Source organism: Hemibagrus wyckioides, linkage group LG20, assembly GCF_019097595.1.
Source record: "Hemibagrus wyckioides isolate EC202008001 linkage group LG20, SWU_Hwy_1.0, whole genome shotgun sequence".
Taxonomy (NCBI): domain Eukaryota; kingdom Metazoa; phylum Chordata; class Actinopteri; order Siluriformes; family Bagridae; genus Hemibagrus; species Hemibagrus wyckioides.
The window spans coordinates 18,969,190-18,996,433 of NC_080729.1; the positions used below are offsets into that span (position 1 = coordinate 18,969,190).

Consider the following 27,244-nt stretch of genomic DNA (forward strand, 5'->3'; position numbering starts at 1 on the left):
ATATAGCTGACGGAGGACCACGTCCAGGACCCTGGTGCTACATAAAAAACACAGAGCTGAGGACTTAAAGTAATATGTCCAAGCCACATCGTGTGCAACCTTGTGCAAACAGTGCAAGACAAAAAGGATTGTGCAAACACCCACAATACAAAACAAACATTACAATACAGATACACAAAATAGCACTGACCACTATACATTCTGAATATGTTATACAATACAATGTGCAAAAATAAGAGAGGTGCAGACGAAGAGGTTTCTTGTAAACATACACACATCTGTAGTTGGGGTCAGTTAGAAGTGTGTGCAAAAACAGCAGCAGCTGAGTAAAAAACTGCATGTAAACAGTTAGAATATGGGTGGTGCTGTTTGTGCGGGTTTTGGAACGCAGATCTGGCAACCCTGTCCAGGATACTGAAGATGAATGACTGAGCTGTCGTTAGTCCATTTCTCTTTTATTCCAATGTAGGTCCATATTTACAGTTTCCACATCGGAAACGTTTATATCGTTTAAAAAAAAGTGCGTGTTTAATCAACGTAGAGACAGTCAGACTGTCAATTAAGGTCCCGAGATATTCCCCGTGCCATCCTATTGTGCAGGAGTTGTGTATTATGAGTCCACCACATCCGTACGTGAGCGTTAGTGTGATTCTACAGCACCTCGTGAATTATGGAACAGCGCAGTCCCGTGCTTGAAAGTGCGCCGGCATCATTTGTGAGGCACGAGGCGGTTCCTGAGGAGGACCAATTGAAAATACCGAGCAAAGGGAGGAGGAAGAGTCCGAAGTGGGAGGGCGGTGTGAGTTGGGACATGTCCTGCAGCGCTGTCAACGCGTCTTGTGCTCTTTAAAGCATGAGAACGAGACGCGGGTCGTGAGTTTCACTGATCCGACATCCTCCGTGGCGTCCGTGCATGCACGCGCAGTCGGGACCTGACTCTTCAAGAGCCGCATCTCCATCAGCTTTTTTCCCCTTCTTCTTCTCCTTCTTCTTTTTCACCTCCATCCCTACACTGAGACTGGGCGATAAAAGTGTCAGAGCTGCGGACTTTCCAGCTCTTGTCCATCTGCGGAAGTGAAGATGTATCAGGGCCACTCTCAGGTAAGGTGTTCTTCGTGCCTTTTCCGAAGGTGTTGCGAGGAAAATTGGGCACGTGCGCCAGGTTGAACTGAATAATTCGTGTTCTGAGGTTTGTTTTTCAGTAAACATAATCTAGATTATTTTTTTTATTATTTAGTATAACACGTGTGTAAGAAGTACACGTAGATATTTTTTTAAAATCAAGATTTCTATATTTTAAAATAATCCAGATGTGGGATTTGGTCTGCTTGTGGAGATGTTAAGGCGCTTCCTGAGGAGCCTGAGGGGATCATGCCACAAGCATCTACTGAACATCTGCTCAGATGTTGGTCCTTCTGATCCCAGAATATTATGTGTGTTAAATGAATGCTATGAAATTTCATTCAAAAAGGCTTTCCCTAACATCCTCAATGTATTTTTTTTTAAATTCGTGTAGGATCAGAAAATGAAGTTTTCCCTTTCTGTAAAGATTCCAAGCACTAGTTAATAGATTAGTAGTGGTAGTAGTAGCTTAAAAGAACCCTTGAGGAACTCTTTATCTGAGGAACCCCTTTTATTTATTTATTGAAGTTTATTGGATACTTTCAAACATCAGCTCAGTTTGTGGTCCTCTGGAGGACCTCTAGAGCTAACAAACATGTGATCTGTCCAGATTGTGTTCCTCCTGATATCTTAAATAAACCTTACCAATGTTAAGATGTTCTTTTTCAAACGTTCCTGTCCCTTTTTCTAAAGGCCGAACCCTAAAACACGGGGTTGTGGAAATGAGGGTGATGCGTTTATTTTAGGCAGCAGACCTGGTTTATTATCACAGTCTCAGAAGGAAAACGGCGCCGTCTCATCCTGTGGACATCGTGACAGGGTTAAAGTTACTCAGCGTCCTTTGGTGACAATTTTGTTGGAAACATGGTTTAAACATAGAGATCTACAGAAAAGAAACTCCTTTATTTCTCACAAAACTTGTTAATAAGTAGGTCTGCCTGAAATAAGGACAACCGTTTGTTATGTATTTATCCTGTTTAAAACATCTTAGGATGCATTAAAAGTCACTGCAAATTGCAAAATTGAAGAATCAGGTGCCGGATTCCGATTGGCCGATCAGCTACCATTGGTGTTAATGGGAAAGAGTGTAAACAGTGCCTTATTATTAACTTGTGGAAAAGTTATCAGTTCAGAAATGACGGCTAAATATAAACAAATCTGTGGTATATGTATGCCAATGAAGCGTCATGTAAATGAGTTGAGAAACGCAACATACGTTGATCTCTATACATCCGTATGTCACAAACACAGACAGCGGGTGAATGCACACTCAACACGCATGTGGTCCACATCAGCTCGCTGTGACCTTCATGGAGTCTGATGAACTCCGATATCGCCTGCTAGCGCTCACATGACTGATGATGCTGCGCTTGCACTTCGCGGTAACTGCCATCAGGTGTGATTTGCTCCAGAGGCTTTGACGCTTGACGCTAATGCGCCTTCCCGTTCCAGCACTGTGTAAATCAGATCGTGTGTAAAGGAAAAAGGCCCCGCCTTGTTCTCCATGGACACAGTGCATTGATCATGACTGATGGGTTGGGGAAAGTGATGCTGTCTTTATTTCCCGGTAATTTTGCTGTGCAAGCAAAGATTTACGCCCAGACGGATTTATGATGGGTTTTTTTATTTTTTCTCATGCATGACACACCAGGCAAACACAATGCTGTTAAAAAGGCTCTTATTAAACCAGAGCGTCCACGCTGTAAGACCTCGACAGATGCTTCGAGCTGAGAGCGGTACTTTATTCTCTGCATCCTGGATTCACACTGTGAGTGTGTGAGTGTGTGAGACTCTGGTTTTTGCTCAGCTTACACTCAGGCTGCATTCATTTGACAAATGAAATGCAATTCTTTCATGATAGAAAGCTAGACATTCTTGGCCTCAGATATAGTGTGAGGAAGGTGAAGAAAAGAAAGAAAATAAAGAAAATAAGAGAAGATTACATCTAGAGGGAAATTGATCCAGGAGCTTGGATTAAAAGATAAGATGAAATAGCAGAGGTAACACATTTACACATATCTACTATGTACGCCAACCAGGCATAAGATTATGACCACTTTTGTGTTGGTCCCACTTTTGCTGCCAAAACAGCCCTGACCCGTCGAGGCATGGACTCCACTAGATCCGCGTGCTGTGGGATCTGGCACCAAGATGTTAGCAGCAGATCCTTTCAGTCCTGTAAGTTACTTAACAGGACTAACAGGACTTAAAGGATGCTTTTGATAGATACTGACCACTGCAGACCGGGGAACACCCCACAAGAGCTGCAGTTCTGGAGATGCTCTGATCCAGTTGTCTATCCGCCATCACAATTTGGCCCTTCGTCAAACTCGCTCAAATCCTTACACTTGTCCATTTTTCCTGCTTCTAACATCAGCTTTGAGGACAAAATGTTCACTTGCTGCCTAATATATCCCACCCACTAACAGGTGCCATGATGAGGAGATCATCGGTCTTATTCAATTCACCGCTCACTGGTCATAATGTTATGCCTGATCGGTGTCATAGCTACACTCTGTAAAGTTACACAGATTTTACACCAGTGGTTCAGGAAGTCCATGAAGCATTGATGTGATTTTATTTAATTTTTTTTTAATTTTGTTGCAGTAATATTATTCAGGCTTTTATATTTAAGGGCTCCAAGCACCAAACTCAACTCAAGTGGACAAAATTTACAAAATGTATATGAAATAAATCAATACTGAGGGTTAAAAAGTTGCTCTGGAGTGTAAAACACATTAAATATTCTTATTTTTATATAAACATATGTAACATTAATTAAAGTATTTTACCATTAGACTCTCTTACTTTACTATCTATACACAAAATGATAAAAATACACGATGAATGTTTATAAGATTATCAGTAGGAGTATAGGATTAGGGCGGGATTAGGGACAGACGCTCAGGATACTGTACGCTTGTTGCTTTGTAATATAGTAACATTATGATAATGAAAATTTGAGGTCACTTTAAAAACCTTTCCGATGTATTTTCCCCAAATCGCTCGGTTTAAAGGTGGAAGTAAATTCTGACATAGTGTATGTGTTGTGTCAACACGGCTATAGTCTTGATCCTGAATAAAATAAAGGAAAAGCAAGAATACAGTGGACACCACACACACACCTCACACACACACTCACACACACTGAACAAAACATCCGCAGTAATATATGAGGCTCGGGCCTGTGGGGAGATGGGGGATGTGCCGTGTCCTGCTCTGTCTTTACTGAGACTTAAGAGTAAAGCTGTAAGAGAAAGCTTATTTTTTCTTTTTGTTTTGTTTTCCTAATTATATCTTGAGAAATCACGAGATCCATTGAATCACATTCTTACCCCTGGATCATTTGAGTTTACAGTGTGTTACATATACCACACTAATACTATCATATATTATAACTAGCTGCTGAAATAACCAAGCAGAATTTTTATATACAAAGAAAAACTAGTGTGATTTGTTTTTCTGACCAGTTTCCAGTTTCTAACCATAATATCTATCAAAACAAAAGAAATATCATGTAGGGATATAGGTTGAGACACTGAACCTACTTATTATACATCCTGCAAGTCTTTTGGGACCCCCCCCCCCCCCCCCCCCGTCAAATACACAGATGGTTCACTCGTTCCTGTAGATACATCCACAGCTGCTCAACCAAAATATATGAAGGTCCAGCTACATAAAATTCCAGATAATGTCCGGATGAGCAGCTAACAGCACTTATTGATGACAAGCGCCACCTTTAATGCACAGATTTGAATAAAACACACTCATAACTAAAAGCAGTCATGTTTTCTTTCACTTTAATGCTTCAGAAGAACATCTTTTTTTGTGATTGTTGCAACCAAAAATGCTTAAAATTGCTTTTTTCCTTGCTTGCTTAAGGCTTTTTGAGAACAACTACTTGAATAAGTGAAGACACAAATGTAATGACTTTTTATGATAGCTCTATTCATGGTCCAAACACGTGAAAGGAACAGGGCTTTGAGTGAGGGTCTTGAATCTGAGGAAAATCTGCGTCCATTTTGAAAAATTTCAAGTTCATCTAAATGTTCACAAATGTGATGCTTAAATCCTGGATGGACTTTTAACACTTATGACTAGTGGCACAGACTAGACGTCTAGTTTGACCATTAAGTGAAAAACAAGTGCAGAAATTTAAGCCCAAACTTTATTTCTGTCAAATTTCTATATTTTTAGTACGTGCCATACAATAATTTTACTCATTAGACCAAAGAGTGATTCATTCTTGAATTTCCTGTAGAATTGGAAAAGCTGAACAGTTTAGAAAACTAATTTTATATGTTGATCGATTCTGCTGGAGTATCAGTGATGATCCACTGTGATTGTTGATACTGCTGTCCACCGTGTCAGGTATGTTAAGTATGTTTTGTTGTTTATATCGATATCTTTGATTGTATGCAAAGCCAAATGAGGAAAAACCACCGCTAACTGAGTGACAGGATTGTGGGAAGCTAAAATACAGTGGAATCTCGGCATTGGAATGCCCTCGCTTACGGATTGAAATGTGGAAGAAATTTGCATTGGCATACGAAGCATTTTCGGCATATGAACCGAACCGAATGCGAGCTAAGTTGTGCATACGCCAAAGCCGTTCAAAACTTGTTAGCGTCAGTGGAAAGCCAAGCGAAGCCAACTGAAGTGAGTTTACAAATTTTTTATGTTTTTTTTTAGTCAACGAAACTTTTTTCGAAAGCCAACGTTGCCTTTGGCATGCGTTAAAAAGCTAGGTGATTTTTCGGGCATTTTTTTGCTGGCAGATTGGCGGTGTGGGCAGTCTGTTCTAATTTTAGCCCAAGCTTGGTGGCACGACTTCCTGTGAGGAGCCTTGACATGGAATGCTTGGCTTGGGTCAGTTCTTTGTAAGCAGCCATACAGTTTACATACGCTTCATATTGGTCATATTTTGGGCGGCTGGAACGGATTATCTGCATTTACATTATTTCTTATGGGAAAATTCATATCACAATACACATTTTTGCCTTAAGAACTCGCCTCCAGAACAAATCAAATTCCTATTCCGAGGTTCCACTGTACGCACATCCATTGTTGAATGGTTAGCCTGCTGTATGTAAATAACCAAGCATCACTTTCTGCCTGACTTTTGATGAGTCAAACTATTACTATGATCCAAATAACATTTATTCATTCTGGTCATAACCAGTGAAGCAGATAACAGGTTCTCCAGGTTGTGTTAATACCCTGCAGGGCAAATAGTATCTACTCTAATCAGGATATTCTGTCCATATTGTGCAGCCTCACTGCCTGGCCATTGAACTGGACTGAGACTCTCACTAGCGCAGTAATTGTTTCTGTACAGCCGTGTCAGCACGCAAATATCTACCCGGGCAGTGAGACATTTCCAAGACATTTATGAGGGCAGTCGGTTCCTGCGAAAGACGTCGTTTGTTTAACTTACAGCGTGCTCATCAGAGCTGGAAAGAAAACTACACATGAAAGAATATTACGAAGAGTACAAAGACAACATTGAAAGATTGAAGCCAAGACTCTTTCTAGGTCACTATGAAAATATAAGAAATAAAAAAAAATAAACACCAGATTTCCTTCAGTCTTATCTCTTCCATTAATCTAATCCGGATCAACAGAATAATCCTCTTGGTTCAGGTATCAATATAAATAAATATTAGACCATACTGTATGTGCTTATACAATAAAAGATATATATGGCGTGAGTGTCCTGTAAATATCAGCTGTGTGTACAGTAAAATGTCACGCTGTGTCTGATCTTTGTGCTAGTCTATCAGCTTCACAGCCCGAGCTACTGCTTGATTTTTCCTGCTTTCTTCTTTATCCTAGACGTGTAGACGTCCGCACACGAGGTGGGAGATGACAGCCGGTGATTTTCTCCCTAATGAAAGATGCGATGACTGATTTGGTAATGATTCAGTGGAAATGGACAGGATGAGCTTGTGACAAGCTAATTTCTTTAAAGATAATACAGGAAGTGCATGAGCCACAGCAAACGTAGAGCTCTGTAGAGATGTTGTTTGGAATATTTACCTAGTAGTAGTACATTCATTTGTGGTTTTTTGTCGACTTACATCACACAGTCCTAACGTCGACCCCGAGCGCTAAGCGGTCCAGGTTATGTATGCCGATTTGTTACGTAACATAAAACCTGCTGTATTGACCATTAAATGGCCTGTGCGTATTGAATGCAGTATGAGCAAATGTTTGCTTTGCGTTTGCCGGCAAAGACTCAATCCTGTTTTATGATCGGTGAAAGAAATCCATTCCAAGTGTCCTTTTTTAGAGAGGACATTCCCATAATGCCCATCAACAACATCCACACGCTCTGATTCCCGCTCTCACCGCGTGATAAGTTCTGATCTCATGCACTTTTCCATCCAAGTGCTTTTTGTTTACATTGCCATGTATGTTTGTTTTGGCCCCGCCCCTTTCCTGTGATTCGTCTGTTGCCTAATGTGTGCACCTAATATTTGGCTCTTGATCACTTTGTGTATTTATATTGTTGTTGGGTTTTTTAAGTAAAGAGTAACCCTAGTTTTATTTAGTTTTTTTTTTGTTTTTAGTTCTACCATGTTTAAAAAACGGGAGGTTTGCGGGGGAACGACTGTTTAAAGCTAGAACTAACTATAAACGAATGAAGCGTGTCTTTTTTAATCCATAAAAACTGGAAAATTGCTTCGGCAGTAGAAAGGGCTGCAGTGCTCGCGTGTAAAATTGTGAAACTTGTGTGTTTTTGTGAATTTCTGAATCATAAACAAGGCAAAACAGTGTCTTTTGTAAACTCACTTCGGTTGGCTTAACTTAGCTTTATACTGACGCCAACAAGTTTTGAATGGCTCCTGGACGTACGCTTAACTTAGCTGGCGTTCGGATTGGTTCGTTTATATGCTGAAAATGCTTTGTATGCCGATGCAAATTTCTGGCAAAATTTCAGTTCTTAAGACAAAAATTCGTTAGTGAGGGCATGCGTATGCCGAGGTTCCACTGTATATTGTTTACCAGGACACTGGCAGGGAAATCAGGCAAACAAACGATGATTATTTGATTTTTAATGCAATGTTGTGTCAGTAACGTGCACCATGATAAAGGATGAGGATTTTATGGTGATCTTTGAGTGTAATATTGACACATGCCCAACTGCTAAATCAGACAAAGCTCAAAATCAATAGGGTATATGAAGACAAACGAGGAAATGAGTAGCACTTTGGTTGCCGCTCTGGCTGTAATCTAATGCTTTTGGATTGATTGGCTGGACAGCAGCACCTGAGCCGCTGAGAGCACACGTGAGCGCGTGGAGAGGCCAGTGTAATGTAAAGTCAATACTGACTCCACTTGGCTGATTTACACACACACACACACACACACACACAATTTCTCAAATTTAATAAGTTACACTTATCATATTATAAGTCATACTTGTGCTTGGGCTTTATAAATAGAACAAAACAAGGTGGCACAAAATATTGATCCGTGTCTGAAGGAGCCCACAGTACTGCTGAAAATTAATTTGGATCATCTTGACCTTACAGGAATCGCAAGACGGCTCTCATCCGTGGAATACCGCGAGGTCTTTTTCGGTGTCAGTCATGCGGAAGGGAGGCACGCGCACAAAGAAAGGCTTGAACGAAGGCTACGGCAGGCCAGTGTTCAGGTTAACAGCTAATCTGTGAAATCAACCAGATTTATGGATGCGGTTGCAGATGTCATGCCGCATTTCCTCCCAAACCAGATCAGGTAGCGCTGACAGTCAGAGCAGATGTCTGGCTGGGATATAGAGCCTGTGATCTGAGCGTCGAACAGCGAGGATTATCAGTGGACAGCACAGATGCAGATTATCACAGTAGTTTCTATTGCCTTTCCATCATACTGTCTTTTTTTAGGCATTCCTAAAACCTCTAAAACTCTTACCGAAAAAAAGTCCCTGAGGAACAAAACATGATGCGATACAGTGTGAATAAATTGCCATTCTTGAACGCACCAGTCATGCTAATTAGCCACAAATGTGACTCAGAGGAGGCAACGATGACCTTAAGGGCACAAGATTAATGCAGCTTCTGGACTCGTGTGAACACCAGCGAGCACCACATCGCTAACATCATGGCCGGCTCGTCTCCTGTGGCTGCTACGGTTCTTGCTCGTGGGGAACAGAATACTGAAAGAACTTAAATTAATTCTGTTCATGTTCAGCATTAAATTTCTTTGCCATGTCACTTTCTACAGTCATATGAAAGTAAACACTCGTTTACTTTAATTAATTAATATGTTAATTATTTTAATTAATTTGTAGTGTTTCGTAAGGATTTCTGTTTATTTCTAGCATACTAGGGGCGATATGTTCATAGAAAAGATCCAATAAACAAAAACGTTTCTTTTTTCCCCACACAAATGTTTCTAGTTTCAAAATACAGTGGAACCTTGGAATATGAATGTCCTCCCTCAAGAATTTTCGCCTTAAGAATTGAACTTTTGCAAGAAATTTGCATTGGCATACGAAGCATTTTCGGCATACGAACGATCCAAACCAAACCAAACCGAACGCCGGCTAAGATGTGTGTACGTCCGGGAGCTGTTCAAAACTTGTTAGCATCAGTGGAAAGCCAAGCGAAGCCAACTGAAAATTTATTTTCAGTCAGTGAAAGCTGTTTGGAAAGAGTCAACCCACGATACCAATATTACCTTCGGCATGCTTTCAAAAGCTAGGTGATTTTTCCGGGTGTTTTTTTGTTGACAGATTGGTGGCGTTGGTGGTCTGTTCTATTTTTAGCCCAAGCTTGGTGGAACGACTTCCTGTGAGGAGCCTTGACATGGAATGCTTGGCTGGGGACAGTACTTTTTAAGCAGCCATACACATTAAATACGCTTCGTATTGGGAATATTGGTCATATTTTTGGGTGGCTGGAACGGATTATCTGCATTTACATTATTTCTTATGGGAAAATTCGTTTCGCAATACAAAACTTCGCAATCCAGAACGCTCATATGCCGATTTCACTGTAAATGTTGATATCAAACCCATTCCTGCTTTCTGAGATGCTCTGAGTGCTTCTTCATCTAAAAAGCAGCTCAAATTTGATCTTCAACCAGAACAGATCTGTGTAAGGTTATGCAACAGAGGGAAAAACACACGTCTAAAACACACTGAAAGCCAACAGACTCATTTTTATATCAGACTCATTTCTTTATACTGAGTGAAAAAATGTCGCATAAGTTGATTTTCAAAGCCAGAGTTGTGGTATATACAGTTAAATCCTGACCATGTACATACTCCTTCACAGAGCAACAAAACATCCTTTCGGTATTTGTGACGTTTAGCCACATTGTGGAGTCAGCCTGAATACGTCTTTATGAGGAAGAAAATTTCTGCCAGCTGGATTTATAAATTTAAGACTGAGATAATTAGAAAAACTAAAGTGCCATGAGGGGAAAACATTAGCATCTAACGTTTCAGTTTAGTTGATGGTGAAACCAGGCAATATTGTGACTGTACTCTTATTATTCTCCTGCCGCTGAGTGCTCCAGGCGTCCACAGTCCCCTCAGAGCTGAGTAAGTGCAGGTGTTGAGCTTCAGGTGATGAGGATTCATTGCTGATGCTAGCGGTCCACATGCTGCTTGCGCTAGCACTTCCTCTCAGCGGGAGCAACGACCTGCTTTCACACAAATAAACACCACGGCGTCGTATAGCCACATGAGGGACCGGCGGGTTTCGCGAGCGTGTGGGAAATAAATTGTGTGGGTTGTGTTTGTCTTGGTAAAGCAGATCATACACTGTTTGTTATAAAATAGGGAGAAAATAGGGATAAAGTAGTAACTTAACTTTAAATTTTATAATTTCTTTTTTCTTTTCTATGTTTCTATACTTCTGTAAAGCTGCTTTGAGACAATGTCCATTGTGAAAAGTGCTATACAAATACATTGAATTGAATTGTGTTGTGTGAGTTAGCATGATCATACTAGCTCCTGCTGGCCAAACTGCTGTGCCATTTTATTTAAATAAGGTTTAATTTTCTTTTAAATTAAGCTGGGTCTGTCTTTAATAAGTAGTTTGCTGACTCCAAGGCCATTTTTTAGACCCGTAGATCTGCACTTTGTTCCGAAAAACATTCGGTGCGAAGTATGGTTCCGTTTGTGACTTGGCAAGCCGTTTCATTCGCCATTGTTGTGACCTAGCCTTGTTCCCTCATTTTTCTAAATTTTGCCCAGCGCTTTGGATTTGTTTGCCGATTATTTGCTAACCTGGCTATTGATTACATCCTGCCTGTTTTTGGACTATGCTTTTGGATTTGTTTGCTGCATGGATTATTAAACTGCACATGGATTCTATTCCTTCTGCCTTGGAGGTGTCCTTACACCTAATTGATCGTTTTTTGCAGGAATTGAGGTTTCATCACAACACCTTAGTTTCATTTCACCAGTTTCATAAGAAGAGCAGTCATAAAATGAAGAGACATTTTTTGTTACCCAGTGAATTCTGTGTCAGTAAAGAGTTCTCAGACACATTAACCCATGTTTCATGAGTTAATCAAACACGCTAGCAATCCGGTCATGAACGGCTATGTAGGTTGGTTTGTTGGTCAAGCAAAATGCTTCAGAGAATATGTTCCAAACCGAGCCTGTTGTAATAAAGTGCTCTAAATATGTGAGTATTTACTGAATCAAAAGTTCTGGCTACTGTTCAGATTATCTATCAGTTAAATTTAATCCTTACATCATCCTAATACTGTATACACAAATGAAAGATTGGATTCGACTCATAAATCTCGACTTGACCTGTAAAAACTTATCCCTCCAACATTATCCGTATCGTCAAACTCAACCCTAAACTAAAAACAAATCTAATCTCGACGGATTATTTTCTACAGGCTTAACCTACTTCAGCTTTAGCTTCAGATCTGCACATTTATTCCTGCTGGATCTTCCCCAGCGTGTCCAGAGCCTTGTTACATTTCTCAGCTGGTGCTCTGGAATACTGTCTGGAGTCTTCGCTGCATCCGTCAGCTTTATTTTTAGTTCCCATGATGAGGCCGCAAAGATGCTGAAACACTTCGGAGCAAAGCTTTCTGGGTGTGAAGTAAAGGTCAGACGTGAAGGCTGCTCCGTGGAGGAATCCGGACGATTTGGAAACGGCTGAGTTTGTTTGCAGGGCACGCAGTGAAACGGAAGACCAGGAACAGGATTCAAACAAACCGCACATGAATAACAGGAATATTCTTCATTTCCTGGTCTTTTATTTGAAGTTCGGGGCATTTCCACGTGACCTGGCGGCTTCGGCTTTGATGTCTGGTTCATGTTTGAAGCGTCCAGACAGTCTGATCTCTCAGTGACACTGACAGAAAAAACGAAGGGATCGTGGTCAGGAACGATAAATGATAACAAGGTGAGATGTATGAGGAAAAACTCAATACAGTAATTTAACCCTTTTTACCTGTAACACTGGAGTTTGAAATCAACTTTTTCACTCAGTATCAAGAAATGAATGATGTTCAGGCTGTGAGTCTGATCTAAAATGAGTCTGTTGGCTTTCAGTGTGTTTTAGAAGTGTATTTTTCCCAATGTTGGATAACCTTATACAGAGTTCTTAGGTGAAAATGTGTATTGCGAAATGAATTTTCTCATAAGAAATAATGTAAATGCATATAATCCGCTCTAGCCGCCCAAAAATATCACCAATATTCCCAATACGAAGCGTATGTAAACTGTATGGCTGCTTACAAAGAACTGACCCAAGCCAAGCAGTCCATGTCAAGGCTCCTCACAGGAAGTCGTGCCACCAAGCTTGGGCTAAAAATAGAACAGACCGCCCACACCACCAATCTGTCAACAAAAAAAAACTCCCGGAAAAATCACCTAGCTTTTGAATGCATGCGAAGGCACCGTTGGTATCGTGGGTTGACTCTTTCCAAACAGCTTTCACTGACTGAAAAAAAAATTGCATAAAATTTGTAAACTGGCTTCGTTTGGCTTTTCAATGACGCTAACAAGTTTTGAACGGCTCCCAGACGTACACGCAACCTCATTCGGATGCTGAAAATGCTTCGTATGCCGATGCAAGTTTCTTGCAAAATTTCAATTCTTACTTTGTTTTTTTGGATCTTTTCTATGAATATATCGCCCCTATTCGGCCCAAAAAAACCCAGAAATACTTATGAAACACTACATATTAAATATAAAAAGTCCTGAGTGTCTGCTTTTATATGAGTTTCATATTAAGCACCTCTGTTGAGTTAGACATGACATAGACCGTCAATGCTGAACACATGCACAAAAAAAAACCCAGGAGGAAATTCATATTCTGGCTTCTGAGTTAAAAGGATGTTTGATATGAACAGAAATATTTGAGACTTTATGATTGCAGCAGCAGGTTTGTAAGCAGGTATCCAGGTGAAGTGAAGCCAGGGTGAGAATATAAAGATCACATGGTGCAACGTGCCGCTGCCAAGAGAGACTTCGTTAAATATGGATGTGTCTGCGATATAAATGGGACCACAGGGCAAAAGAAAGTCAGCCGAGTCGGTTTGTCACGAGGCCGAGAGGCAGACGGACACGGGAGCGGAAAAAAAACCTGAGTTTAAAGGAAAAACATTTAGGGGTCAGAGGACAAAATTAGCAGAAAAACTGTAATAAGGTACCATACGGAAGGTGACAGTTTAATGGAAGCTGTTAAATTCTTAATGATGACATTTGAAGGTGTGTTAATTGTGTACGATTTTATTTTAAGTTTTTTTTATCTTGATAAACATCAAGCTAAAAACTTCCTTAGGTTCTTGCTAGGTGACCAGCGCCCCGTCTGAAAAGAAAAAAACAAGTCAGTTATTCCTGAGTGTATTGTGGTCATTTATTATAAAACATTTAAAAAATATATTTTATTTTTATTCCTTTTTTTAATCTCCGAGAAAGTTCCCTCAAAACACGGGTGCTACTCTTGCTCCTTGTATTCATTTAAGCTGCTCGCTGCACCGTTCATAAAATAAAAATAAAACAATTTCCCCAAAGCCAAAAGGAGATTAAAGCATGGGAGTGAAGTCTGTGAGGCACAAAAATATTAAAAAAGGCCGCTAAATCGCTTCTGGCCGATGTTCCGCTAGTCCCTGCTGAAGTGCTTAGCCGTGTCTGAGGGGATCAGGGACTGTTAAAAGCCCCGTTAGAGGCACAGTGGTGATGGACAGTGTCTGTTCGACGTGACCCTGAATGGAACAGAGCCAGGCTGAAATCGCTTAATGCTGTAATTGATGTTTCTGCGGTGCAACGGTTTCCATACGCCGCCGGCTTTAGCTAGAAGTGCGTCATGTTTGGACATGGTGTAGCGGTTAGCGAGGCTGGAGGAGGCAGTGATGTACGAAATTTCTGTCTTGTGAAATTTTTGATTGATGTGTAGTAAAAAAACACTGAGGAAAAACGTTTTCTGTCACTTTAAAATGTTCTTTTTCTTTTTTTCTTTTTACAGACCTGTGTTGATATTTTAATCAGTCAAAAGGTTAAGAAATACACACCATATTAGTTTATTTTAGTCAGTTTTATTTTGCCTGTTTAGGATTTTGCAGAGTTTTCATTTATTTATTTATTTATTTTTTATTATTATTATTATTATTATTATTATTCATTATATTCATTACAAAATTATAGTTTTTTTTGGATTGTTGTAGAATTATGTTTTATTTTGTAATTATTTTCTTTCTTTATTATTATTATTATTATTATTATTATTATTATTATCATTATTATTAATTCATTAATTCTTATTATATTCATTAAAAAAATTATATATATTTTTTTATAATTGCAGATAAACTTTCTAGATTTTTCCACCATATATTTTGATCACAATGCTAAACTTTTTGTGCTTTTTTTTAAACAGAAAACTTGTTATGGCTTGTGATTTGGCTTGAATTAGCCAAATCACAATCACAGGAATCTGCTTTTAAACTCCTAGCGGTATGAAACATACCCTATGTCATGACTTTGTATGAGCGTTCACACGTGAACGTAAGAGGACTTCGGTTGTCACGTGACAAATATCAGGGACTTTGCTTGATTTTTTCTATTGCGAAATCACGTAACCCTGAAGTGACCATTAGAACTTTGGACTAGTGGCACAGACTCTGAACAGATGAGACGTTCGTTTGTCTCTGTCTCATCATATTTGAAGCATTTCGCTATTTTATGCGATCTCCAAATCTTACATGGACTGATGATTTATTTTTATATTATATTTTTTAAAACTAATTCACATGTATGTACATTTGAAAAACCGTATAAACATTGCTTCTTGGATTCAAGTTAACATAATTTATACTTTTACTGAGTTTTAGACTCCTTGTATACAACTTTGATACCTAAGAAGCAACCAAAAGCGTAATGATAGACATATTTATATATGTTGGACCACTAGGGGGCTCCAGAGCTCACTCTGTGAATCATGGAGTTAAAAGCATTACCAAAAACTAAACACCGAAACACAAACACTCAGGTCATAACTCTTATTTACAGTTGCTTGCTGGCATGAATTAGAATATATTCATTTATTTATTTGTCCTAAAACTGAGATTAGCTCTTCCAAATCAACATCTCTCTAGTACTAATACTAGCTAGCATGTCATACACATCTGTCTTCGCATTAGCCTAATTTAGCGATAGCTGCAGCAACAAGACTTTGTGATGCTAGCTTTAAATCTAGCGTCTCCTTTCAGTCTTTACTCTTAGCTTCACACCGCTAATAAGATCCTGCATGCTGAATATCGTGACAAGTTGTATAATCGATGATGGTCTCGTCACATGCCTGATGGAGCCCATGCTAACTTGGCGGCACACTGACCCGGTTCACTGTTGATCTCACTGTTGTAGGGGAAAGACTCGAGGGTGGTTGGCATGATGCTGAAGGAGTTCCCACGTAAGGCCTCCTCAGATGGAAACCCCCTCCTCACCGTCACAACCAAGGTGGGCTGAACACACACACCCACCAACAGGACATACAGTGCAAAAAAGCCTTTGCTAGCTCATTTCACTTGGTTAGCACTGTGGCTTTCTGTAGCATTTGTTGAATGATTAGAACCATGAGTTGAACCATGGCATAGGAATTTAATTGGTTCTGGAGTCCTTTAGGTGAAAGTGTATTTTGAGAAACAAATTTTTCCCATAAGAAATAATGTAAATGCAGATAATCCTTTCCAGCTGCCCAAAAATATCACCAATATTCCCAATATGAAGCGTATGTAAACTGTATGGCTGCTTACAAAGAACTGACCCAAGCCAAGCATTCCATGTCAAGACTCCTCACAGGAAGTCGTGCCACCAAGCTTGGGCTAAAAATAGAACAGACCGCCCACGCCACCAATCTGTCAGCAAAAAAATTTATTTAACTTCGCTTGGCTTTTCATTGACACTAACAATTTTTGAACGGCTCCCGGACGTACGCGACACATAGCTGGTGTTAGGTTCGGTTTGTTCGGATACTGAAAATCCTTCGTATTCCGATGCAAATTTCTTCCAAAACGTTAAAATTCGTAAGGGAGGGCATTTATATGCTGAGGTTCCACTGTATTTCCCATGTATTAGCAGTGAACTGGATAGACGTGTCTGCCGTAAGCGGCTCTTTAACAGTGAAGCATGTAGAATTTGGGCTCTATTAAAAACCTCCCTCGCATCTATGAAGCTCCGCCTCCAAAAATCCACCGTTTTGGAAAGTCCATGAAGTGTGCAAGTGTGGGATTAAAAAATAAACGACACATCCTCTTCTTCTCACAGTGAATATTTTGATTTATCGTAGTAGTTCATCCTTTCAGCGTTGCAGTGTGAACTCTTCACCTTCAGCTTAAGTGACTTTGTGGGAAAGTAAAAGTGTCAGCCGAGCCTGTATGGATGGGACGGGGATTCTGTCCCATCTGCTTTGGGTCAAAGGGTCAGTTTAAATGATGACATGAATTATGAGCTTGTGTGTCATTGAATGATGTGAGCTCGTAACGGGTCACACCACGAAACGACGGACAACACGGCTAACAGACACGGAAAGAAAGTATAGAGTTTTTGGATAGATTAGAAACTCTGAGAAAGTCACTACAGACCTGGGGGAAAAGAGTGGGATTTATCTATCTATCTATCTATCTATCTATCTATCTATCTATCTATCTATCTATCTATCTATCTATCTATCTGTCTATCTATCTGTCTGTCTGTCTGTCTGTCTGTCTGTCTGTCTGTCTGTCTGTCTGTCTGTCTATCTAATTCCATATTTAAGAAAGAAATCTATAAACAAAAAAAAACACAAAAATGTTTTTTTCTGTTTATGTACACTTGAATTATTTGTTATAATTAGTTAAAATGCCATTTAATTCTAAATAGACAAATAAATATCTAATATTTTTTTTATTTAAATTAAATAAAGCCAGTTATTTATTTATTTGTTTATTTATTACATTTATTTTTACTTTTTATTATATATTTCTTTTGGATTATTTATGTACTTATTCCTTTATTTATTTCTGTATTTATTTTGAATTCTATCTGTTTTTTTTAGAAAGTCATGTGATATATATTTTTAGATATATTGAGATGTTAATTTGTATTTTTGTTATATAATTGTGCAAATATATAACAAATATATTTCAAAAGTTCAAGAAGGAAAAGAAAACCCTTTTGGTTTAGGCCACGCCCACTTTGGCTTTTTAGTATTTCAGCAGTCAACACATGCCAGTACTGAGAGCTGCAGATTTACAGAGTTATAGCCCGGTACAAGGCTCATGTAGCAAGCACTTCCTGGAAGCTTAGGGGACTACCGGTTCAGCAGATTGCTCATTATCACCAATGATAAAAATAGCTAAAATATTCTCATCCAAACCGCTTTAGACCACGCCTCCTTCCCGAGTGTGATGCCAGAGTTAAACATCACTTGAGGTCTGCCGTGAAGGAGGGTCCTGTCAGTACGTGTGAGTTAATTATCTATTTATGTGAGTTATAGAGTGAGGTGACGGCGGCAGCCCGTGTGAAGGCCGTCTTTATCCTGCCGTTTTTATCGCTCTGGATAGTGCACATAAATTTTTGCTGGCAGATCTCCAAAGGCTGAGGATGAAGGATGGAGTGGATCGATACAGCTTATAGAGCTGAAGCAGCTCCTGATTTAAAGCAACATGCGCGTTATTACGAAGCAATATATGAATTCTTTTACATATTCTTTTATTTTTTTCTGTTTGCTGGAAAGCCTTGCTATTTTTAGCGGGTTAAATTATTAAATAGACGTGTTTCTATACGCTACACTTCTCTATGATTAATACATGACACACTTACGTATCGTTTCGAAACGTCCTCCTGATGGATGCCGAAGCTGGTGAGCAGGAAATAACGAGGATGTTCCATTATTAAACGTAACAATAAATGGAAAAAAATGAAGAAATGGCATTCCTGATTAGATAAAAACGCACTCATTCACAGGGGCCAGTATTATGGACAGTTTATAGATTGAATGGATTGTTTTAAAAAAATACAGATGTGTAGGTGAAACACGGAAGTTTTCCTTAAGCAGACGCTTGTTTAAAATGTTTGTAAGGAGTCTCCAGTGTCAGTGTGAGGTAACAAGCAGCTCTTAGGTATTTCTCTGGGTTGATGTTCTCCTGGGAAGTTTGTATTTACGAGTCAGGAAGTCATCAGGTGCCTCTAGGTCACTTTAGTTGGAATAAGATGAAGGTTTTTAAGCAGGATGAAAGTTTTTGAACTTCAAATCAGCTTCTGAGACGATTAAACATTCAAATTCAACCAATTGTCCTACTGCAGACACTCCATCCGTTGATTCCACCATGTTTTCCCTCCAACTCGGAAACTCTGAGCTCATAGAAAATCCCACTCGTAATTACGACATCGTGGTCACTCTCGTGTGCGTTCATCTCGTAAATACGATCTTTCTGACACGACTTGACGTGGATGAAATGTGACTAAAAACTAAACAAAAGTACATAACTTACTACATCATCACGATATTGTCCAACCTTTTTTTAGTGTTTGTGTGCCACGTAATGTGTGTTACTGGATGAAAACACATCAACTTGAATCCCTTCTTTGTTTTTTTGAAGTATAGATGCAGATATACTGCAATACAGATGTTTCATAAACACTTGAATTTATATATATATATATATGTATTTCTTTTGGATTAATTGTGTATTTATTAATATATTTATTTCTGTATTTATTTCAAATTGTGATGTATTTATTTCTTCTTTTTTTTTTAGAAAGTCATGTAATATATATTTACTAATATATACTATATTGCCAAAAGTTTTGGGACATTTGCCTTTACAGTGTAATTTTTAATGTAATATGGAGTTGTCCCGCCCTTTACAGCTTTAACAGCATCATCTCTTCTGCGAAGGCTTTCCACAAGGTTTAGGAGTGTGTTTATGGGAATTTTTGACCATTTCTCTAGAAGCACATTTGTGAGGTCAGGCACTGATGTTGTGATGACGAGAAGGCCTAGCTCACAGTCTCCACTCTAATTCATCCCAAAGGTGTTCTATGGGGTTGAGGTCAGGACTCTGTGCAGGCTTAGTCAAGTTCCTCCACACCAAACTCACTCATCCATGTCTTTATGGACCTTGCTTTGGTCACTGGTGTGCAGTCATGTTGGAACAGGAAGGGGTCATCCCCAAACTGTTCCCACAAAGCATGAAATTGTCCAAAATGTCTTGGTATGAAGCTGAAGCATTAAAAGTTCTTTTCACTGAAACTAAGGGGCCGAGCCCAAACCCTGAAAAACAACTGAACTCAATGATCTGGAGGGGTGTCCCAATACTTTTGGCAATACAGTGTATATCTAAACTTATATTTACACTTTGGCCTTTTTTAGTATTTCACATGCCAGTGCTTTGTGAAGTAACACAGTAAAAAGTCTGTCATGTTTTAGTGCTGGATTCTGAGCACATATCCGGCGTGAACAATCTTCAACGCTTTAAAAAGCTTGGCAGTCGTGAATGTTTGCTGTTTAATAAGATTCGGTTTCATCAGTAACCATGGTGTTGACAGAGATTTCCACGTGCCAGAGCTAATATTGGGTCAGTATGTATAAATAACAGCTTGTTTATCCGGATTTCACAGCTGCTGTTTGCATAAATTTCAGAACGTCATTAACACTATTGATTTTGTCAGACAGCCAAAGGAAACTCCACGGAAGCTTCGATGTTAGAAACTGGCATTGGGCTCTTATCCGTCTGCCAGAAAAAAGTCTTGCAGTAATATTAACAGAGATGACTGTGATTGAGGATATGATGCTTAACATAGCGTGTGTGTGTGTGTGTGTTACAGCTGGGTAGTGAGCACCAAGAGAGCCGGCCGTTGCTGAGTCCCTCCATCGACGACTTCCAGAGCGAGAGCAAGAGTGATGGAGCCACACGACCGGTCACCTCTAACACAGCAGGTTCCTCCACGCTCATCTGTTCTCTCTCTGTCTCTCTCTCTCTCTCTCTCTCTCTCTCTCTCTTTCCTTCTATCCGTCATCTGTTTCTCCTTTCCCTTTTTTGTCAACTCATCCTATTCACTTAGTCACACGGTTTTTTTTTGCCAAAACCCTCTGAAATAACTGACGTGTCAGATAACATTGCTCACAGCAAGATTTTTTTTTGGCCGTTCATGTTACAGAAAGTGTTGAATTACTTCTCTTGCCTTTCGGTTGTCTGGTACAATGACATTTTAAGGGCGAGAAACTTTCCAAAGTGCAGCATTTTGTAAAAAAATTTTTAGTATAAATATAATAATAATCATAATCATAATATAAATATTATACAAATATAGCAATATTTTTTTTGCTTCTTTGAAACTAGTTTTGTCTTTAATAAGTCTTTAGTAATAAACTCTTTATTTATTTATTTATTTATTTATTTTTTATTATTATTTGTTATTTTTTAGTTATAATATGAACAGAGATTAATCTCATTATATTTATATAAATACCAATATTTTTTTGCTGCTTTGTCTTTAATAAATTTTTAGTAAAAACTCTTTATTTATTTATTCATTTAATTATTTATTTATTTAGTTAGTTATAATATGCAGAGGAATTAATCTCATTATATATATTTAAATACCAATATTATTTCAATTTTTGCTGCTTTGAAAGCAAGTTTTGTCTTCAATAAGTCCTTAGTAATAAACTTTTTATTTATTTATTTATGATTTATTTAGTTATTATATGAAGAGAAATTAATCTCATTATATATATATATATATATATATATATATATATATATATATATATATACCCATATTATTTTATTTTTTTCTGCTTTGAAAACAAGTTTTGTCTTCAGTACGTTTTAGTTTTAACTCTTTATTTATTTATTTATTTACGATTTATTGGTGTGTTTTTAGTTTTTAAAATTAAGAGGTTTTTGCTTTCATGTGATTGAGCAAATAGACATATTTAGATGGAAATAGAGACAGTAAAATTTCTTAGAAAGTCTAGGCAAATATATATACAAAAACATATATTTAAAAAAAAGAAGGGAAAAAGAATATAGTTGGAGCACATAACACACGTCAGTATGGATAGTTTCAGGTTATAGCCCTGTATAAAGTGAATGTTGCTAGTTGTTTAAGGAAGCTAATGGGCTACCAGTTTAGCATTCAGACTTTAGACCATGCCTCCTGTGAAATCGATTGTTTCAGCTACAACTATGGAAGCTGCATCTGTTTTTAGCTCTGTGAAGTGCTTTTGTCTATCTTTATACATAACAGTATCATTCAGTGTCAAAATCCACATCAGCAGCTCAGTCGGAGACGGCGGACAGCTCCGAAAAAGCCGTTAAGGTGACGGGAGCGTGTGAGGAATCACATATGGAGCTCGCGTGCTGTTAAACTGGAGGCTGACTGATTACGTTTGGTGTTAGAACGACATTTCCTTCCCGCAGTCATCTCCACGGCACTGGATCTGGTGGACCTGAGCGAGCCGTGTGAGAGGAGGTGGAGCTGGGACCGTCGCAGCCCTCGCGGCTCTTTCAAGAACAGCCTCCGCAGGAAGAAGACGGATGAGACGGAGCTGATCCAGGTGGAGGCCGAGCAGCTCTCGCCTGGACACCTGAACCCTGAGAGAGCCTCGCTGGACTCAAGTAAATGTAGAATATTTTATTGAAGTCTACTTTTACTTTATTACTTTAGTGTGTTTCAAGGTTGTTAAATGTTTTAAAGTTAAAGGGGCAGTGTGTCATTTTTTTTTTTGCTCCATCTGCTGGCTAGAATCCCAACAAAACATTATTATGCATATTTATAGGTTTGTTTGTTTATTTCTTTACTCATTTATTTATTTATAGGATTAAACATGATGAATCTACACAACAATCTATTTTTATTCAAAGTGGGCGTGGCTACATTTGCATACACTTGTAGCAGAGAGATCTGTCAATCAAACATGCTCATTAACATAATAGGAATTAAATAATCCCACCCACCTTGACCGCTCTGACTTACATCGTTAATATATACTAGATTAATATCTTGTCTGATTTCAAAATGGTTATGAGATTATTTTTATTTAAAAGTGGGCGTGGCTATATTTGCATATACATGTAGTGCATTCTAGAGAGATCTATCAATCAAACATGCCTATTAACATAATAAGTATTAAATAATCACACCCACCTTGACTTATATTGTTAATATACAGTATTATACAGATATTATTAGATTAATATCCTGTCTCATTTTAACACGGTTTTCAGATTATTTTTTATTTGAAAGTGGGCGTGGCTACATTTGCATACACTTGTAGCAGAGAGATCTGTCAATCAAACATGCTCATTAACATAATAGGAATGAAATAATCACACCCACTCTGACTCTCTGGTGTTTATCGCACTTTACTCTTGAGTTTCTTAAACCTTTTCTGTCTCTTTAATAAAACACTCATGTGTGATGTCGAGACATTTTTAATATTTCACACCGTCCTCCCTTAACATTCTCCACACAGCGTCCATCAGTGTGAGTAGTTGGGTTTATTAAAGCCGTACTCCTCTCACAGAAGCAGTGATGTAATGTCCAGTCATTCATTTAGTTCCTCTAATCTGCATCGAGTGCCACATTTGCCGAATTGAATATTATTACTGTGGGCTTTTACGCTTCTTTGACTCTTTGAAACAGGCTAAATTTAATCCATGCTTTTCCTCTAATTGGTTTTTATCCTTTCCTGGTAAAATATTTTACAGGTGATGTATTTTACGCTCAACCTCATAGCTATGTCTTAAATACTGTATCAAGATTAATATGTCTGTTTGAGCTGTTTATCTATAAATTCCACATTGGTTTAATAAACAGTTAATCTACTAATTTATTTCCATACAGTAAACTCAGAGCCACTTTTTTATTCCGCTACTCTGAACTCTGCGCTCGGAAACCCTTTCCACTTCCTTAACCCGAGCTGAAAATGTGTGTGGCTAAGCGTTTTTTTTATGCGGAGACAAGCCTTAAGCTCTATTCTCAAACTCTTATCAAGCAGACAGCCTCAAGCTAAGCATTGTGCCGTGTTATTTCTCATGAATAGCTCCGGCTTGTATTTACGCTCGGGAAACACGGAGAAGAAAAGAGTCAACTGGCAATATTTTGATGGTGTGCATCAGGACCGAAAAAAAAAAAAGTTTCCGGGAGGTTTTAACTGCATGCAGGATGCGCTGATATGAAGTTTGTGAAAAAAGAGCGATAGAATAAAATAAAAACATCCATTGTGAATCCTCGTAGCCACTATTCCGGTAATGCTTCTCGTTTTACACCTTTACAGACATCCTGCTCTTTAACACCATCCTTTTACCATCAGCAGCAGGAATTTTCAGATTTTCAGTACAGAGCTCACACTGCTCCTGAAATACCTGATGTTCTGCTTTTGCTTCAGGGTGTGTTCGGAACCGGGAACATAATCCACATGGTGAAGAATTTTTATCCGGTTCTAGTAGAACAACCATGAGGTATCGTTTGCGGCCCTCAGAGGCCTCTCTGACAAAGAAACACACATCTGCTCTGTTCTGCAGACTTTCCTGTGCTGGAAAACTCTGACTGGAACTGGAGACTCCTTCCATAAACATTTGATCTCTCCACCATAACAAATTCTGACATTTTGTTTTTTAAGTCATCAGTCATGCAAGTCTGTGTATAAGCTGTTACTATTAATTAACAATCCAAATTAAGCAGAAGGCAAATCCCTGGCTTTAACACTCCGTATACACTTTTTCTCTCCGTATAACCCCCCTGTGTAGTGAGCAGCTCACCCCGGGACAGATGGGACGAAGTGAGCCTTCACCCAGACAGCGCCTGGGACAGAGGGAGGAAGTGGAGGTACGAGAGAAAGAGGTGCACCTCACATCACTCCTCCAGCGAGCTGCTCTGGTACGACTCAGATGTGGAACTTCTAATAAAACTATGTTACCTGATTATTATTATTAGTATTTTTATTATAATGCTTTATAATATCAATACATCTGTAATAATCAAAAATATCTTGATTCTGGTAGTTCAGACCTTCTTTCCACTTAGCTTTTTTCCCCCGTTAGTTTGAAATAGAGATGTACGATATTTAAGAAAATATGAACGGACTAACACTTAAGACTCCTTGTGGTCCAGCGGCAAGATCCCATGCTCTCATTGCCATGGCCTGGGTTCGATTCCCTGGGCAGGGTGCTACCCCAGCCACTGAACTCTCAGTGCCGGTCCCAAGCTTGGATAAAATGGGAGTGTTGCAACAGGAAGGGTTCCCGGTGTAAAAACCTGTGCCAATTCTAAACATGCAGACCAAATGATCTGCTGTGGTGACCCTGAACTGGGAGGAGCCAAAAGAACAACACCAGGGGCCGACTTAATGGCCCTAAGCCATTCCGGGTATGGGAATCTCGCGCATGCGCAGTACGATAGGAACGTTCAACTATTCATGAATCATAGGGGGTCCGCATTTGAAAAGATGTAACGTAATAACGTTAAAATCTTAATGGTTATAGACAGACCATACAATATATGATAGAAACGTAATAAGTACTATATGATTTATATAGGCTTCTTGGCATTGGTCGGGGCCCCCTAATTCCCCCGGGCCCTAAGCAGCTGCTTACCATGCTTATTGGTTAAGTCCGCCCCTGAACAACACCATGAACAGAATAACACTTATCAGTGTCCAGGGAGAATTTTTAGAGCTGTGCTGCTATTTAATACTCAACGTTTATTTAATTTCTTTCTGGTTTTTGGCAGACGCCCTTATCCAGAGTGACTTGCATTTTATACAACCAAGCATTTCTGTGATTTTGGCAGACATCTTTATCTCATTTATACCACTAAAGGGCCTTGCTAACGGGCCCAGCAGTGACAGCTTGGTGGACCTGGGAATCAAACTCACAGCCTTCAGATCAGTAGCCCAACACCATATCCACTAAGCTACCACATCTCTGAGCAAGTGAGAATTCAGGGGTCCAGCAGTGGCAGCTTGGTGGACCTGGGAATTGAACTCAGAACCTTCTGATCAATAGTCCAACACCTTCATGGTTACAAGCCTTGCTCAGGGTCCCAGCAGTGGCAGCTTGGTGGACATGGTACTTGACCTCACAACCTTCTGATCAGTAAGCCATCACCTTAACCTTAACCACTAAGCTACCACCTCCTTTTTTCTTTCTCGTTGCAGGTCTGCTGACTTCAAAAGCAACCTCTCGAACAAACACACTCTGGAGCTGAGCATGAGCATGGAGTCTGACCCCGGGCCTACGCCACAGGTACAGGATCCTCTGTAAGAGCACTGAAAAGCCTCAGATAAAGGCTGTTATCTGTTCCAATACTTCTGATTCAGTTTCTAAACCTGGGACTAGCTCCAGCCGTAGGTTTATATTAACACACGCTCATTCTGGTACATTATGGTTCCTTCAACGATTGAAAGACTTCCTGACACACTCGAGTGACTCTCGCTTGACCCGTTTTCTCTCGCCTGCTGGATGCTTCTTATTCTTTGTGAACTGGACAAAGTCATGCGGTTAGAAACTTTCATGATAATGGATTTAAATATGAAAAACCTTTCAGTATGTTGAAATATTCCTCTCTCTTTCTCTCGCTGTCTATCGCTATCTATTCTAAAAAAAGAAGAAGAAGAAGAAAAATCTTTGTGTCAGCAAAAGCGTGCACTTTTTTAAAAATAAAATATCCTTGCTTTTCCCGTAAGAATATTCGAGCTACAAACTCCTGACTTGTCCTCGAACTTTTATATATCGCAGATGCATCAAAAAGGTACCTGAGGACACAGGTAGTATTACAGGTCAAGACTGCTGACTGACCTTGTGGTGTGTGTGTGTGTGTGTGTGTGTGTGTGTGGGACCATCTGTGTGCACAGCGGCCCAAGCTGAGACTGGGAAGCTCTCTGTTCGGCAGGCAGCACTCTCTGGAGGAGGAGTTTGTACGAGCCAAAGCTGCTGTGGAGGTGAGAGGCAGGACATACACACACACACACACACACACACACATATACAAACTTCAAGACTTTCTTCATGGCATCAAGCCACATTTCTCTCACAAACTCGATAATGAATGGAAACATTACACACCCACATTTACAGACTACAGCTGGACAACAACATGACCATGGAAGATCTCCTCATTTCCTACAAGTGCATTATGGGTATTTTGTGCAATGTGTAATGCAAATAAGAGCAAATGTTCTCTTCTGTGCTGTCAGACCTGGATATATTTAATACGTGTAGAAGTACTGTCCATGGTTTTATAATTAAATACATAAAGCTAGGAATGATCCTCTTGAGCTCTTTGAATGTCTCACAGCTCCAGGCTTCCATCCACACTCCAGATAACATCTACAGCGGTAGTGGTTGTGCTTGTTTTACCTTGACAGAGGGGTGCCAAAACTTTCTCCAATGCACATTACAGCCTAAAATCAGTATTTACAGACCTATAGTCACCTATCCAGTATGTGTCTGATGAACCGGTGTGTAGTAACATGCTGTATTTACTTCAGAAAAACATGTTTTTGGAAAAACATGGACTTTTATCTGACCTTACTTAGACCAGCGGTCAGCAACATTTTTTGTACCATGGACTGGTTTGAAACCGGACCATTTTACCGTGGCCTGGGGGTCAGGGGGTGACATTTGTTTTTGGGTAATTTTTTCATGG

At 39.3% G+C, this 27,244-nt stretch overlaps 1 protein-coding gene across 4 annotated transcripts in view; it reads left to right on the forward strand.

Annotated features, from left to right (window-relative positions):
* Positions 1–218: 218 nt before the first annotated feature.
* The window catches only part of pex5lb (peroxisomal biogenesis factor 5-like b), a 45,253-nt gene continuing 18,227 nt past the window's right edge, over positions 219–27,244 (forward strand). The window contains exons 1-7 of one of the 4 annotated variants that reach the window (XM_058372769.1): positions 219–1,101; positions 15,971–16,063; positions 20,414–20,525; positions 22,015–22,218; positions 24,346–24,475; positions 25,755–25,842; positions 26,451–26,537. In XM_058372769.1, the coding sequence (XP_058228752.1) occupies positions 1,081–1,101; positions 15,971–16,063; positions 20,414–20,525; positions 22,015–22,218; positions 24,346–24,475; positions 25,755–25,842; positions 26,451–26,537 (735 nt within the window). In that variant the 5' untranslated portion in view covers positions 219–1,080. Of the gene's footprint in view, positions 1,102–11,986; positions 12,507–15,970; positions 16,064–20,413; positions 20,526–22,014; positions 22,219–24,345; positions 24,476–25,754; positions 25,843–26,450; positions 26,538–27,244 lie in introns of those variants that run through there. The other 3 variants (XM_058372767.1, XM_058372768.1, XM_058372771.1) reach the window with 3 other exon arrangements.